Consider the following 16,644-nt stretch of genomic DNA (forward strand, 5'->3'; position numbering starts at 1 on the left):
GCCAGGTGGACACAGTTCTGCAAATGTAGAGCAGCACTGAGCTTTCAATCTCTTTCTTATCTGGGTTCACTAAATTTACCTTAAACCTTTCCTCTAAGTCAGTATTTTTATTCTCAGCAGTGTTTAGTCTGTTTCTTGCTGTTCCTAATGTATTTAGTAATTCTGGAATCATGCTACTTGGTACTTTGGGGTTTTTTTCAGATCTGTGGTCTCATTCTGTTGTTTCAGTGGCCAGTCTTTCAGCTTCTGTTTTCTTGAATTCATGTTCTTATGATATTGTCCTACAGTGAGAAACAGGAGGAATTTCCTTCTGAGTTGGCCTTTACTTTGCAGGCTACCTTTTTTTCTTTTCATATGTTTGCATAGTTACTATGCCATTTCTTTCATCTTGGCTCGTGCTTCAGTGACTGTCTCTAGACATTCTGTTTGTTCTGATGCATGATGGGTCATTTCTTGTCTGAGAGGCAAGGCCTGGGTGAAGCTTTGTTCCACCTGTATTAGAATATCTAGGCCTCTTCTGAGATTTTGTTAAAAGTTACCTACCAGAGTTCACTCTGCCTAGCTGGAAGAGAATAATACTCTTTGGGCTTTATTTCTTTAGCTCATCCTGTATCCCTGGAGTCTTCACTTTTAAAGAGTCAGTCCTGGTGTTCTCTCTCCCCAGGCTGCTTGTTTCTCCCCAGCCGCTATGTCTATCACCCACTCATCTGACAATAAAGAAACCGCCTCCATTTGCTTCTCTGAAGATTTGGGGGGTGTTAATGAGAATTCTCAGGGTTTTGCTGACTTACCCGGACAATTTCCATGTCTTGGAGGAGGGATGAAGAACTGGGTTTTACTCTTTGCTGTGCTTTAGAAACTTGTTTCTTTTTTTCATCATCAGTATTTGAAGTTTATTGTGTTAGATTCCCTCTCTTTCTTTGTTTGGTTGTTGTTATTGCAGGGTTTTAATGCTTTTTTCCTTTATTCTTGCACATACTGGGGGAGAGAAAGTCTGTGAAGTAGTTTCAGTCTTCCATCTTAATCCAGAAATCCAACTCTGGGGGGGGTGGTTTTTGCATTGCTACAGTTAAACCATGCCTCTCCCATTAGCACCCTTTTTAGTGCTGTGTCAGGGGTCAGGAGAAGGAAAGACAGAGTCTAAGATCCCCAGTCTCTTCTGATACTTAGACTTTTATAAGAGAACTAATTACCTCTGGGATTATGTGAGTTTCTCTGTTTCTCTCTTTCATCTCTTTCTTTCTCTCTGTCTCTCTCTTGATGAGCCACCTCTGGTGAAGACAGTTCAGAGTTCAGAGGTGGGAAACAAGAAGACACGGCCAACTGGCTGGGCAGTCTTTAGCCTGTTCCCAACTAAGGTATTAAGCTCTTCTCATTCTTTCTTCTTCAACCTTAAACTGTCCTTTTATTAGCTTCATTTGCCCCAGTTCGAATGGGTGAGAGGTGACTTTATATACTGAAGGAAATTGTTGCCATGGGAAACAGCCTTGGCTTGCGCAAATGTATCTAAAAGAGTATCTGAAGAGTATCTAAAAGAAAAATTTCCAAATAGGACCTGTTCTCTTGTTGCTGATTTAGATGTCATATATTAGAGTGAGAGGTTTTAAAAATGTTGAAAGATGTTGACTAACGTAATAAGTAGTTATTGAGGCCTCTGTCTTCTTACTTCAGAATTAGATTTCCATTTTTGGAGGGGTGGTGCCAGGGGTAGAGGGAAATGGGAGGGTAGCAGCATATCTGAACACAGAATTTAGGGATCAGAAATAAAAATTGGAAGTAAAATTTAGGTGTTCCTGCTTTTACAGTCCAAAGTACACTGGTATTTGCCTAACAGATAATGATGTTGATTGGATGAGTTATTGGACTGAAAATAGGACATGTGAAGTGAGTGAGTGACTAGGGGTTTGGAAATATTTCTGCTTAGGTCATTACTGGACCTTAGTGAGAGATGAGTGCGCTGAGGACTTGATCCTTTCTCGACTTCCTTCACAACTGGCTTGGCTCCTCATGTGATGTTCTAAGGTTTTATGCTGGACCACAGGACATGCCGCGATTTGCAGCGCTGACCTCAACTGTAAGCAGAGAAATGCAGAGACCTACAAACAAGTGTCCCGTGCCTGAGTTCAGTGGCTTACTGTGTGGATGACGGTCACGTTTCCTGAAGGCTTCCTCAATTACAAAATGACTGACTCTTCTCAGCTAATCTTCCATATAATTCCTGACTACTGGGATTTTTTATTTTTATTTTTGGTTTCTTTGGGTCTTTGTTGCTGTGCGCGGGCTTTCTCTAGCTGTGGCGAGCGGGGGCTACTCTTTGTTGCGGTGCGCGGGCTTCTCGTTGCAGTGGCTTCTCTTGTTGCGGAGCACGGGCTCTAGACACGTGGGCTTCAGTAGTTGTGGCTCATGGGCTCTAGAGCGCAGGCTCAGTAGTTGTGGCTCACGGGCTCTAGAGCGCAGGCTTCAGTAGTCGTCGCTCACGGGCTCTAGAGCGCAGGCTCAGTAGTTGTGGCGCACAGGCTTAGCTGCTCTGCAGCACGTGGGATCTTCCCGGAGCAGGGCTCGAACCCATGTCCCCTGCACTGGCATGTGGGCTCTTAACCACTGCCACCAGGGAAGTCCCTCCACTGGGATTTTGTATCCTGTGGTATTTTTGTCTTATATGTGGATATTACTTTAGGAAATTTCAGTCATCGCCTGCTCTCATTTCATCTCATGTTAAGTTACACTAAATATGAAAATATAGAAAGTTTTACTTTTTATCAAAAGATGGATGACACTGGATGAATCACTTAGTCTCTCAGTTTTGGGGCTCAGTTTTCTTACCTGTAAAATGGAAAAGCTTTCTAAGATTATATGAATCTTTGGAGATGATAAATCTAAGGAAATATCCACCTAGCTCAGTGCTATGGCTTTTTTTTCCCTGTTTGTTTTGAAATTATTTCATTCTTAGATGTTATCAAAGGATAGCCAGATGGGTATGACATACCTGTATTGGTCATGGTTTACTGAGAGTCAAATCAGGCATTAAGAAATGTTAATGGAGGATCTGGTAGGTGCCAGCTACTAGCTAGGTGCCAGGAATATTGTCATGAACAGAACGGTCCCCACCTTCATGAGTTTTGTAGTCCAGTGAGGAAGACAAGATGAATGAAATGACCTCTGAGTATTTTTGTATCAACTCTGGTAAAGAAATTCGCCTGTATCAGAGGTGCTAGGCCTAGTAGCTTCAGGAGAACATTTTTCTTCACTTTAAAAACATTAGGATTTTTTTTTTTTAAATTTCAGATAAGTTAACAAACTTCTAAGTAGAGGCTTCTGCTTTTTTCTGTGTTTCAAACTTGTCAAAACGACAAGTTTACTTTGGAATATCTGAGTGTCTCTTCTTGGTCTTCTAATGTATTGCATAGCTGAGTAGAGTTGTGACTTCACAGTCTCACATTCTTCAATGGGCATTAAAATTTTAAATCAAAGTCAGTAATCCTGATGCTTTTGGATGGGGTAAAATGCCCTATGCTATCTGCAACTGGACGAACAACAGAAATGTAGGCGGATTGTGCACAGATGGGATCTGGGCAGATGTACATTTGTTCATACAGTGTGGAGCTTCTCATCACTTAGTAGTTTTTATTCTTCTCCTGAACCAAGATTGGGCTTAGCCAATAAAGTCACATTTTCCTTCTGGTGGACAGAAGCATGTGCTCTGCAGCATGCATCCAAGAGCTCACCTGTTTCTGCATCAGATACCCTCAACATCAAGGCAGGAAGTGCATGCTGATAGCTATCCCTAACTCCCTTCCACAGATGGCCTCTCTTTTTTTTATTACAGGTGACCTCCGGGGGGACAGAAAGTATTCTGATGGCCTGTAAAGCTTATCGGGAACTGGCCTTCGAGAATGGGATCAAAACTCCAGAAATGTATGTACAGTTCCCTTGGTATCCATGGAGGATTGCTTCTAGGACCCCCATGGATACCAAATCCTCGATACTCAGGTCCCTTGTATAGAGTGGTATAGTATTTGCATATGGCCTATGCATATCCTCCATATAGTGGTTTGTGTGTTTTTTTTTTTTAATTTATTTATTTTTGGCTGCATTGGGTCTTCGTTGCTGCACGCAGGCTTTCTCTAGCTGCGGTGAGCCAGGGGCTACTCTTCATTGCGGTGCACGGGCTTCTCATTGTGGTGGCTTCTCTTGTTGCAGAGCACGGGCTCTAGAGCACAGGCTCAGTAGTTGTGGCACACAGGCTTAGTTGCTCTGCGGCATGTGGGATCTTCCTGGACCAGGGCTCAAACCTGTGTCCCCTGCATTGGCAGGCGGATTCTTAACCACTGCGCCACCAGGGAAGCCCCTCCATATGGTTTTAAATCGTCTCTAGATTACTTAGAATACTTAATGTGTAAATGCTATGTAAACAGTTGCTGGTATGCAGCAAATACAAGTTTTGCTTTTTGGAACTCTTTTCCCCCTGAATATTCTCCTTCCTTGGGTGGCTGAACTCATGGATACGGAGGGCTTGACTGTATGTGTGGCTGGGTTTTTTCCCCTGTTAGGTTTGTCTGTGTGGAATACTGCTGTGTGAAACAGCCTGATAATCTGTTTTCTGATTCTTGTCTTCCTCTGGTAATTCCAGTCCTCTTCTCTCCCGTCCTGTGCCCTTGACCATTATCCTTCACATTCAGCAAAATCCTAAGTGGATCTGCTAGTTAATATTGAAGGTCATTCCCTTTCCCAACCACCCAGATTTATACCTGGTGTATACTGCAAGAACGAGATCCTTTTTCTAAAAGTTGACAGAGTTGTAGGACTACATCTTTGAATTCTGTGATGCTATAAGTTTATCTCGCGCCTAAGGAAAGCTCTCTACTTATCTCAGTTCAGTGAAAGTTACTTAAGTATAATAGGCTGCCTCGGGGTGCTCCCTAAGAAAATTTCAGCCTGACAGCTGTGTTCTGGGAGAAAAATTTTTAAAAACCTTCTTGAGATGTACGTGTATTGCCACCCCATGGACATAATTTTGAAACTTGGTTGCATTTTTTTTTTTCTTTAGGTTCCCTCCTTGTACCATGTGTTTATACCACATCTTTTGGGTTAATTTTCTTCCACAAGTGTCAAGTGACTAAGAGTTTTGTTGTACATGATCTCATGCTGTGATTCATACCTAGCCTAAGAGAGTAAGTTAGGCTGCCATCTCTCTTCGTGCACGAATCTTTGATGCTTGGTACTTATTCAGTGATAGCGATTTTTCTGCCTTAAAGGGAACAGATTAATTGTAAGAGAGGAGTAAATGAGGGAAGTCTGAAAGCAAATGACTTGGTTTCCTTTTTCAATACTGTTTGAAATGCTGCTCCCAAATATGTAGGAAAAATGGGGATTGTAGTTTTTCATAGGATCATGGTCTTCCAGAGATGGAGAAGAGCACTGATCTGATGCTTGACTGCTGCTTTAGTATCCCTGCTGAGCAGTCTTATGTTTTGTGCTTGAACACGTGTTGTGTCAGGAAGCTTGCTCCTCACTGAGGTACCCGTCTTTGGGTAGGCAACCCCTAGAGGGTTCGACCGCATGTTGATCTGATCCAGATTCCCCGTCAGCCCTGATTGATGCTTGGGATCCCTCCATGTGGCATTATTTCCAAGTTCTTCCTGCTACCAAAATGGTTTGGTAGCAGGAAGAAGTAGGGAGAAGGTTTCTCTAGAAAATCAGGTGACCTCTTTTTGTCTATGTTTAAAAAGAAAAATAAAACAATATAAACAGTTTTAAAAACTGGACTAAAAATAATCAGAAGTTGCTTCCTGGTGATTTAGATGAGCTGCTGACCATGTTATCTCTTGAACCCTGTTTTGATTTGAATTTCACTGTTTTCTTCTTCCCTGTCCTTTAGTGTAGCCCCCCAGAGTGCCCATGCTGCATTTGACAAAGCAGCCAACTATTTTGGGATGAAGATTAAACGGGTTCCACTGAACAAAGTGATGGAGGTGGATGTTCAGGTGAGTTCCTCTGAAGGGCTGTTGTCTGTCTTGGGCTGCAAGAAGCAGGAAGTGCTATTTCCAGTGTCACACACGGATAGGCTCAAAATGCCTTTGACTGTAGTAGCCAGAGTTGCAAAAACTGCCACTGGCAGTGGTGAGTCACTGCAGCTTCAGTCTTTTCATGAACTCGAATAGGAAGATGAGACTAACTTGAGACTTTAAGGTTTTGCTTCAGCACCATCACTTTCTCTTCTGTCTGTAAAATGAGCCAGGACTAACTTGCCCTAAGACTCTCACTGTCGTTTTCGATTGGCCTGAATTAGTACCATTGCCATTATAATAGTAATTTTTTTTTTCAGAAGTAAACTGTACAATTTATTAGCACTAGCATTATTCCCCCCCACCTTAATTTTGAGGTATTAACTAATTGACAAGTAAAAAATTGTGTATAAGGTATACAACTTGGTGTTTTGATCCATGCATACATTGTGAAATCATCACCACAGTCAAGCTATTTAACATCTCCATCACCTCACATAGTTACCATTTTCTTTCTTCATGGTTAGAATACATAAGACCACCCTGCAGATCTCTCAGCAGATTTCAGCTATACAGTGCAGTATTGTTCAGCATAGTCACGTGGCTCTACATTAGAGCTCCAGAACTTACTCATCTTGCGTAACTGGAACTTGGTACCCCTTGACCAACATCTCCCTGTTGCCCTCATCCTCCAGCTCCTGGCAACCACAGTTCTACTCTTTGCATCTATGAGTTTGTTTTAGATTCCTCATATAAGTGAGATCGTGCAGTATTTGTCCTTCTGTGTCTGGCTTATTTAACTTAGCCTAATGTCGTCCAAGTTCATCCACATTGTCGCAAATGGCAGGATATTTTAAGCCAGAGTAATATTCCTTTAGTAATTACTTTTATGCCTTCCATTTACACAGAAGAACTCTGTAGTTTTCAGTGTTATCAGAATCGCATTTGAGCCTCATGACAACCTGGGGAGGTCGTAGAAGCTGTTAGTGTTATTGCAGCCGCGGAAACACACTGGCTGGTTACGTAGTTTCCTCAAGGCTTCACTGCTAATAGGTGGGGCGAGGACTCACATTTGGCTCTTTTGCCTCTTAGCCGAATATTCTTTTTTACCCTCACGGTGATTCTGCTGTTTTTGTACTGTGCTCTCAGACTGTTCCCCCCAAATGTTTGTATCCGGCCAGCACGGCAGGGCGGTGGTGTTCTTCCAGGTTGGAGAGGTGAAGCAGGGGTGCTAGTGGAACTGGAACTCGAGGCTAGTAGCCTAGATTGCTCCTGGCGGCGGAAGAGAGGAGGAATTGTGATGTGGCTTCTCACTTTCCTTTCAACTTTAAACCCCTAGGCCATGCGAAGAGCCATCTCCAGGAACACTGCCATGCTCGTCTGTTCTGCCCCACAGTTTCCTCACGGTGTGATAGATCCTGTCCCTGATGTGGCCAAGGTATGTGTGAGAATGGACTACTAGGCAGGCAGACTGAGATTTTAAAGTAGAATCTAATGGTGCAGTACTTGGCAAAAAGAATCTATTTTGAGTTTAGATTCTAGCCCAGTGGTGATGAACAGCTCTCATCCGCCCTGTGATAAGCTGCACGGCTCTGCCGAAGCCTCTGAAAGTGACTAGCTTCTGCTATGGGGGAGGGATAACACGAGGAGGAAGGCTTTGTTTAAACTGGACATTCTGAAGCAGTACTGACGTTTTGATTCAGATCAGGGAATAATCTGCATTTAGGGCATGCCTGCCAGAGCTCACCATGCTGCCCCAGAGCACCCCTCCCTCCTTCCCCGCCCCCAGCCTAAATCAGAGTGCTTCTCATTTCTTGCTGGATTTTGCAGGTGAGTTTGAGGCCCCGCGTATTTAAATATAAAATAGAAACCACATTCAGATGAATCATTTTGAAGGCTAACTACGTTTGAAAGACAAGCTTTATTAAAAATGTCAAAAATAGCCAGGTTTTTAAAACATGGAAGACAGTACATAATGCCTTGGGCCTGTATCCCACCATTCCACCCATGTCTTGCAAAGTTTTCGTTGTAGAGCTATAACTGATATTGTCTATGGTCTTTGGTTTATGGAACTAGCTGGCTGTCAAATACAAAATACCTCTTCACGTGGACGCTTGTCTGGGGGGCTTCCTCATCGTCTTTATGGAGAAAGCCGGATACCCACTGGAGCACCCATTTGATTTCCGGGTGAAAGGTGTGACCAGCATTTCAGCTGATACTCATAAGGTGAGTGAGGGAAGAGACCACATGTTAATCAAAGTAGACAGTTGATTATTTTGACTACTACCAGTAAAAAAATTGGTTAAAGCATTAGTTTCCCCATTAATATAAAATTAAATCTGGCTCTTTGCTCACACCAAGGCAGCGGATTCATATGACAAGGTACAATGCTAGAGGTGACCAGCAGTAGTGAAAAGGAACCTATTATCTTTATGTCACAGCTAAGAGAGTTTCTGTATCCAGTGACTGTATGTAACTGCGACATGCTAGTGTAGTGGCCCTTACACAAAGGTTCCCTGAAGCCTTGAGATCCTTGGGGGTGGGGGAGGAGGTGAGGTTGATAACCAGAGTTCCTAAGAGGAGGTGCACTGATGCTGCAGCCCCCATGCTCCTGGGGCTCCTGTACCTGCGTGACTGGAGTTTATCACTGGAAGAGCCCTTTTGAAAAAGGGATGAACTTACGTGCTCAGGAATGTTTGGACTGAGGCAAAGTGCCCTCTTTCTTACTGTCTATCCTTGTGTGGCTCAGGCGGTAACATCAGGCACGTGTTAGCTTCCGTGAGCTAATTAGGAGGGCACACTCGTGAAGTACATAGTTCATCTTACAGCTGGATTAAGTAGCTTCTAGATTTTGAGCACCATGGTGTGTTCTGAAGAAAAAGGATGGAAAGGGGGTCAGATCGTGATTGTAGTTGCTACAAGTGACCTCAATTCCACCTGTCCTGGCTTCCGGTGGAAATTTATCTTTGCTTCCATCCTGACATACCTTCCTGGGGTACTGTCTTAAATAAGGAAAACTCTATGCTGCGTGAGAGATAGGAAGCAAACCGATTAACTAGACAAGACGTTGCTTTTCCTGGGCCTCAGATTCCTCATTCCTAAAATAGAGAATTTAAACCCCATGAACCCCCCTGAAGTTTCTTATACTTTTTAATAAATAAGTTGGAAATCTTAATGTGAGTGGGAACAGAGGGAAACCGACAGACAGGGGGAATCTGCATGAAGAGAGCTCTGGGGCAGGTCTGCCGCATGGAACTGTACACTCACCTGTCTGCTTCTCCCCCTCAGTATGGCTACGCTCCCAAGGGCTCTTCAGTGGTGTTATACTCTGACAAGAAGTACAGGCACCATCAGTTCTTCGTTGACACAGATTGGCAGGGCGGCATCTACGCTTCCCCAACCATTGCGGGCTCACGGCCTGGTGGCATCAGTGCAGCCTGTTGGGCCGCCCTGATGTACTTCGGTGAGAGCGGCTACGTTGAAGCTACCAAGCAGATCATCAAAACCACTCGCTTCCTCAAGTCAGAGTATGTCTGGAAGGTTGGGGGGCCCTGCCGTGTCGCTTGCTTTGTCTGCTGTAGGCTCAAGGCAGCTGCTAGGCCCAGTGCCGTGGCTGCAGCCCGTCTGCAGGCCCGGAGTGTGGTGTTGGCCTGGGGGGATAAGCTCCCTTGCGTGCTGGGACTTGGAGGCCGCACCCGGGCTTCATCCGTGGGCCGTGTTGTCTCCCTAACAACTGGCAGCTCTTACCGGGTGCTGGTGTACAGCTTAATGGTTAAGACAGTGCTTCTCAGAACGTGAGGTTGAACCCTCATCAGTCACATGGAGGGCTTGTTAAGACGCAGATTGCCGGGGCCCACTCCTAGAATTCTGACGCAGTAGGTCTGGAACGGGAGTCTGAAGATTGGCATTTCTGAAAGTTCCCAGTGGACACTAATGCTGCTGGTCTGAGTCACACTTGGAGGATCGCTGGAGTAAGAGAAGAACTGGAGAGGGGGAGGGCAGAAGGGGTGGTGAAATCTGGGGTTAAGGCTAGAACCAGCTTGTGTGCTTTGTCTAACACACCTCTTCGTATGTCACCTGCCTGGCTCTCCGTGTGTCACCAGGATTGGGGAGGCCTCTTCACGCTCTTGAGGGTGAATGAAAGCAGCCAGTAGGCACAGCTCACTTGAAAAAGGCCTGCATATGGTCCTGATACACCATCTGCTGAGAAGTGCTGTACCATTTCTTGCTTTAGGGATTACGTGGATGACTTTTTATTTTTATTTTTTTATTTTGTTGCTGCACGCGGGCTTTCTTTAGTTGCGGCGAGCAGGGGCTACTCTTGGTTGTGGTGCATGGGCTTCTCATTGCAGTGGCTTGTCTTGTTGTGGAGCATGGGCTCTAGGTGTGCAGGCTTCAGGAGTTGTGGCTCGTGGGCTCTAGAGTGCAGGCTCAGTAGTTGTGGCACATGGGCTTAGCTGCTCTGCAGCATGCGGGATCTTCCCGGACCAGGGCTTGAACCCGTGTCCCCTGCATTGGCAGGCGGATTCTTAACCACTGAACCACCAGGGAAGCCCTACATGGATGACTTTTTTAAAGAGAGATGGATTATTTTTCCAGGATTTACAAAAAAGTACATTGTTTATCCCTCAGATACCCCTGGGGGGGCATATTATAATTTGGGGGTTGGGCAGACAGGTTAAGAGCCAACAGTCTTGATTCATTGGATCTAGTGGGGTTTGAGCCTTAAAATATTTTTAGTATTTAGGAACCACTGATCTCAGTCTAGCCACCTTATGAGAAAACTTAAGCCCCCAAAGGTTAGATTTGTTATAAGGGAGACATGAGATGACCAGAAGAATGTACGTGCCTGAATTTCCTTTCTGTTCCTTTTGTTTTAAGACTGGAAAATATCAAAGGCATCTTTGTTTTTGGGAATCCTCAATTGTCAGTCATTGCTCTGGGCTCCCATGATTTTGACATCTATCGACTATTCAACCTGATGAATGCCAAGGGCTGGAGCTTGAACCAGTTGCAGTTCCCACCCAGGTGAGCTTGAAGACTTTCCTTTGCTCCATGACTGCTGAAGGACTTGGGCAGCAAGATGACCTGAAGTATAGAGAGTGACTGCTAGAGCCCAGCACTTTAGTGGCAACTGTAGTATCTCAGGATGTCTGTCTTGCTATTTGGAGTTATTCGATATCAAGAACAAGACTGTTAGCTTTAAAGTCTGGCAGATTAGGTGGCAGCCTTGAGATGAGTGGTCGGTCATGAGATGGTCTCCCACCGCCCCACACACACTTGCTCTCTTTCTGGGCTCTGTTCTGTCCCATCCGCAGGTGCTCTCATGACCTGAGTAACGGAGGGCCTCTAATCCAGGGCCTGCGGTCATTCAGGCCTGCTGCTGTCGCCTTCCATAGGCATTTCTAACCTAATCTTCCAGGATGCCTTTAAATAAACACTCCGCTTCAACAGAGTAGGTCTCCTAGTGCCGTCCGCACCCCCCCCCCCACCCCGATCCTGTCATGTGTCGTGCCACTGCCAGCCCCATCTGGATTCCGTTTTTTCCTCTTCACAATCCCACTGTACCCCAGTCTCCCTACAGGGGCAGTCAGTTTCTTCTCTGCCCTGAAGACCTTCGAGACCCCAGCCATATGGCCCTAGCCCCATGAGGGTTTACCACCTAAGATAAAAGCATCCTGTGGGTTGTCACATGGTTGAAGGAACAGCAGTGGACAGTTTCTGAGGGGAGGGGGAGGACAGAACAGCCAGCTGTATTCATCTTGTCAGGGTGGTTCCTGGTCACGCTGAGGGCATGAAGCCCTCTTGACAGCCCGTGTATTTGAGAGCCCTGATGCCCACGGCTGGGAGCACTTCGGCTACACTTGTCACGAGCAACACGAAGAAGCAATCAATAAATTCCTGTGTTGGGGGCTGCCTGATTCCAGGATTCATCTCACTTTGTCTTTCTTCTCCCATAGCATTCATTTCTGCATCACACTGGTACACACCCGTAAGCGAGTAGCGATACAGTTCCTAAAGGACATCCGGGAATCCGTCACTCAAATCATGAAGAATCCGAAAGCAAAGACCACAGGAATGGTAGGGACACGTGGGGTTTTTTCTTCCTGTGGAAGTTCAGGGGGTGGTGGTGTGCTTGAAAGAATCAGATGATCCCCAGTCTGTTCCTGCCTCTGTCCCTTATCCACAAACCTCTTTCCTTATTAGTCAGAACTGATGATCTCTGCTCACCCATTCCCAGGGTTTGTTTTAGTCTCAAACGAGGTATGCTAGATATAATAAGCACCTTGTAAATTTGAAAGTGCTGTACAAAGACAGGTGGTGGTAGTGTCCATTTAAAAAGAAAATTTTGACACAGGAAAGGCAATAAGCCTGTTTCCTCCGGAATTTTCTACACCAAATCCCATAGGACAGTTCTTTAGGCAGAACGGCAGGCTGGCAAATGCCTGTGAAAAACAGCCTATGCCTTTCTGCTTGCACAGTGCCTGGGCTGGGGAGGCGGGCATGGTGGGAGGAGGAGCGCACGACCGCAGCACGGGCTGCTCTGGGCCCCTCGTCTCTAATGACACTCTGTGACTGGGTTTGTAGGGTGCGATCTACGGCATGGCCCAGGCTACAGTCGACAGGAACCTGGTGGCAGAATTGTCCTCCGTCTTCTTGGACAGCCTTTTCAGCACAGACACTGTAACTCAGGGCAGCCAGATGAATGGTTCTCCAAAACCCCGCTGAGCTGGGATCCTCCGTGGCCCTGAGGCGCATCTGGCCTTCAGAAGGTTCTCGGGGTGTGGGACGGGCCACGTGGTTTCAACATCTGGTCTTTGCTCCATAGAGCACAACACGGCAGACCATGAGACAGCTTGATCCTCAGGATTCTTGTTTCCATCCCTTTGTGGTTTTTAACGTGAAGACTCTAAAGGATTCCATGACGTAATTATTTTGCCCTTGTTCTAAATGTTACCCTGGGAATTGTTTTAACCATTTCCTTCTCTAACCTCTCTTGCTTTCAGCTTCACTTAATCACGGTGTGGGAGCTCTGACCTGTCCTGACTCCTTAGGGAAGCTGGGCTACGGTTTACGAGATAGGAAAAGGGTTGCTTTGTTACCTCAGGCAGGTGGGCTAGTCAGACGGGAAGTGTTCCATAACCGATGTTTCCCTCGGTGAGGGTGAGGTCTGCTCTAAGCAGGAGGCTTTTCCAGTCCTCCTCTGTGAGTGGTTAGCTGTCTCAGGGTCCCTTCTGTTGCAGCTTGTGTTGTCTCTTGAGGACACAGGTTGACCAGCCATCGTTCTTGCTATGCGGGGCCGGCACGGTCCAGCAGATCTGCTCCGTCCACCACGGCAGGGTCTGGAGCAGTCGCTGGTCCTCGGCGGTGCCTGCAGTTCCCATTTGATACTTGGTTGTCGTCATCTTTGAAGACTGTTGTTGGAAATTATGCTCCCACTGGTTTGTTCCTATTTCCATGGACGAGGAAAAGAATGCGGTTTCAGAGAATCTAGGGCCTTCTGGGGCTGCCTCCCTGAATTGGCAGCGTTGGGGCACGCCTGAACTCTCTCCTGGGCCCTTTTCTGTACTTTCCTGAGGATCGGGGTGGGATGAGCACCCAAATTCAAATGTGTCACCAGAGTTGGCAGCAGTCCTCCCCTCCCTGCTGCTCTAAGCCGTCAAGCACGTTTGCTTGCCTGAAGGAAGAGCTCAAAGCACCTTCACAAATTGCCTCAACTTACCCGAGGTGGGCGTGAGAGAGCCCCCAAGGCAGGGAAAATCTCTCTCCATTCTGTGTTCTTCCTGCCTCTTCCCCCTTTATTCAGCTCCCAAAGGTACGACGGCAGTTAAGCCTCAGGTACTGCAAGCTCCTCGGCCCTGGCTAGGATGAGGTAAACTTTCTGGAATAGGAAGACATGATGGCAAGTGTCAGTTGTGGCCCAGGGCCTGGGATTCCTTCGTCAGACTAGTTGCTCAGGGTGGCGCAGGGACAGGACCCAACCCTGCGCCTGCTCCCCACGCTCCGCCTCCCACGCGGGGCCCTGATCTAGGCTGAGCCACGGTCCTGCTCTCATGCTGACACCCCATGTGCCTTCTTCCTCAGCGGGGCCGGGCTACTCCTGACCCGGGCCGAGGGCAACTGGATCGGTCCTTGAGGCTTTCACCTGGGTAGGGGTAAGTCAGGAGGAACTTTCCTTTGTCCCCTACCCCTCTCAGGGACTCCTGAATATTCAGCCTCTTCAGGCTGGACTCCTCTAGCCTTCTTCGCTGGGAACGCCGGCCAGGAGAGCCACGACGCCTGGACTTCCCGCCGGCTCCTTGGCACGGTTGTCTGAAGTGTTCTTTAGCTCTGTACTTCCTCCACACTAACTGTGACCAGCTGGCCATGTCATTGCAGGGCTGGTGTGGTGTCTTTCATCCTGTCTTCTGTGGGTTCCAAGGATGGTTGGGGTATGTTTCTCTTAGAGGCTCAGATCCTTCGGACGTGAGAGTCACGTTCCCCCTGGTGGCTGAACTGCTGGGCACCTCCTGAGAGAGAGACTGTGCATGAACCGTCCCTGGATCTCCAGTGTGTTCAGGCTGGATAGAGGAAGTCCAGGGGCCCAGAACCACCCGGCAGGCACCACTGTGGTTTGTCAGCTGCTGAGATGGAGAAGCACGTGTCCTGCAGAGTGTGCTTTTGCTTCCGGTGTCTCCCAGGACCTTCCTCTGTGCTGTGACATTGCTTGCTGCCACTTTAGGTTATGGTCACGAGCATTAGTCTGACCCAACACTTGTGGGCTTTCTATTCTGTACACCTGTGCACATGAGTAACAGTCTGGCAGTGGTGGGTAGAATGTCTTGATGATGTATTGTTGCTAGCAGGTGTCACATCGGCCTCTGCAAAAACTGTACTCTCTTTTCTGGGTTAGAATTAAGTAGTTGCATGAATATACTGCCATGTCACTTTTAACATGACCAGTTTTATACCTGGAAAACGGTACTGGCCTCTTTTAGATCTTTTCAGTCTTTAATCTCCCCCTTTTCCATCTCAAGGCTCCCTTCCTAATTGCAGCAATAATCTCTTAAGAAGCAGTTAATAAAATGTCCCCAGTTTTAGTCACTGTGGATGGCTATATTCACACAGGGAAGATACCTGCTGGGGTGGTGGCAGCTCCAAACCGGCTGCTGGGGAGAAGTGCCCCTTTGTGTTGAAATGGTTGTGTGTGACCACTGATACCAGAACCAGTTCAGACATGGACGAGCAGCAGTTCTGCTCAGTTCCAAGCACCTTCCTGGTAGCTCCACCAGGAGTGGTGGCCACACCTGTTTAAAGGTCTGGAACTCACATCTTCAGTTCCTCAGGGCCAGGGCCTTCTCTTAACTTTTCAGTCACCTCCCTCATCCACACCTGCTTACATCTTACTGATGCTTACTGATGGATTGAGCCATCTGGGGTGGTCTCCACCCAGCTGGGTAGCGTGGATCCATTTCACCAAAGGACACTGATTTCAAGCCCTACATTTGGTTTGGGAGCTGATGGAACTCCTCAGATATCTGCACACGTAACCACTGGGCCTCTTGTCCCATTATGAATAGGAAGTGAGAAGTCTTTCTGAAGGGTTATTCAGGCTCTGAAGTTCTGTCCTTCACGTAACCCAGCTTTTCATTCTGGCTCTCAGCCCATTCACACTTGGCCAGAATCAAGCCAAGGAATACCGCCTTTGCCATATAGTTTCTGCCAAAGGACTTGGTTCCCTGAGCCCCTACTTGCTTTGGGGTAAATCCTAGAGAAAAAGGGGCCAGGATATGTTTGGTGAGGAGGCGTGGTCCACCCAAGAAGTGGTGTCCTGATGCTCACAGCTGTGAGCCCCCTTTGCCTTCTCTGTGGGTCTTGACAGCAACAAGCTGCTTTTAGCTAGACCCAGTAGTGATAGAAGTAATGACAGAGGCCTAACTTGGTAGCCACCAGCTATAGCCTGTAAGCAGAAGGCATGTGTTTGAGAGCCTTTTCTTGAGCTGGAGTTGTAATTGCCTTACTTTTTCTTGTGTTTTTTTTTGGTCCATAATAGCTCCTTAACATCCTCTGCTATAATTTCAATTATTTGCATTAATTTTAGAATAAACATGTTTATTTCCAAAAAGTGTTCCTTGTGTCTTTGTACCACATCAAGGTGCTTCATATAACTGTAGTGCCCTCCAGGTTGGCATTTTTCAGTCTTTGATCCATGAGTAAGCAGAGGCAGAAAGGTGACATAACAGTCTATACTGCCATGTCTAGTGGCTTGTCCCCTGATCCAGTCATTAGGTCAAAGCACATTTAGAAGAATTCATGTCAGAAGTGAAGCAGATGGGGGAACCACTGTCTGAACCTTGTTGGTTCGACATTAAGCTTTACTGAGAACTTGTTACTAAAAAAGGTATCGGACAGAGAGAGATCAAGATGGCAGAATATAAAAGGACATGGAGCTCACCTCCTCCCATAAATACATCAAAAATACATGTACATGTGGAACAATTCTCACAGAATACCTACAGGAGGCTGGCAGAAGATCTCATACAACCAAAGCTTCAAGAAAGATCACCATATAACTGGGTAGGATGAAAAAAAAAAAAAAAAACGAATCAGGATGGGACCTGCACCCCTTGGAGGGAGCTGTGAAAGAGGAAAGGTCTCC

At 46.6% G+C, this 16,644-nt stretch overlaps 2 protein-coding genes across 9 annotated transcripts in view; one reads left to right on the forward strand and one right to left on the reverse strand.

The window, feature by feature from the left end:
* Positions 1 to 13,198, forward strand: part of SGPL1 (sphingosine-1-phosphate lyase 1) — a 103,524-nt gene extending 90,326 nt beyond the window's left edge. For 7 of the 8 annotated variants that reach the window (XM_029200997.1, XM_029200998.1, XM_029201002.1 and 4 more), the window contains 8 exons: positions 3,827 to 3,915; positions 5,879 to 5,984; positions 7,345 to 7,443; positions 8,082 to 8,231; positions 9,294 to 9,532; positions 10,887 to 11,033; positions 11,966 to 12,086; positions 12,594 to 13,198. In XM_029200997.1, coding sequence (XP_029056830.1) covers positions 3,827 to 3,915; positions 5,879 to 5,984; positions 7,345 to 7,443; positions 8,082 to 8,231; positions 9,294 to 9,532; positions 10,887 to 11,033; positions 11,966 to 12,086; positions 12,594 to 12,734 — 1,092 coding nt within the window. In that variant the 3' untranslated portion in view covers positions 12,735 to 13,198. Of the gene's footprint in view, positions 1 to 3,826; positions 3,916 to 5,878; positions 5,985 to 7,344; positions 7,444 to 8,081; positions 8,232 to 9,293; positions 9,977 to 10,886; positions 11,034 to 11,965; positions 12,087 to 12,593 lie in introns of those variants that run through there. The other variant, XR_003790533.1, reaches the window with a different exon arrangement.
* The window catches only part of PCBD1 (pterin-4 alpha-carbinolamine dehydratase 1), a 28,085-nt gene continuing 24,626 nt past the window's right edge, over positions 13,186 to 16,644 (reverse strand). The window contains exon 4 of the mRNA XM_029201007.1: positions 13,186 to 13,887. Within this exon, the coding sequence (XP_029056840.1) occupies positions 13,834 to 13,887 (54 nt within the window). The 3' untranslated portion in view covers positions 13,186 to 13,833. The remainder of the gene's footprint in view (positions 13,888 to 16,644) is intronic.

The sequence above is a fragment of the Monodon monoceros genome, unplaced genomic scaffold, assembly GCF_005190385.1.
Source record: "Monodon monoceros isolate NGI ecotype Baffin Bay Population unplaced genomic scaffold, NGI_Narwhal_1 Super_Scaffold_4, whole genome shotgun sequence".
NCBI lineage: Eukaryota > Metazoa > Chordata > Mammalia > Artiodactyla > Monodontidae > Monodon > Monodon monoceros.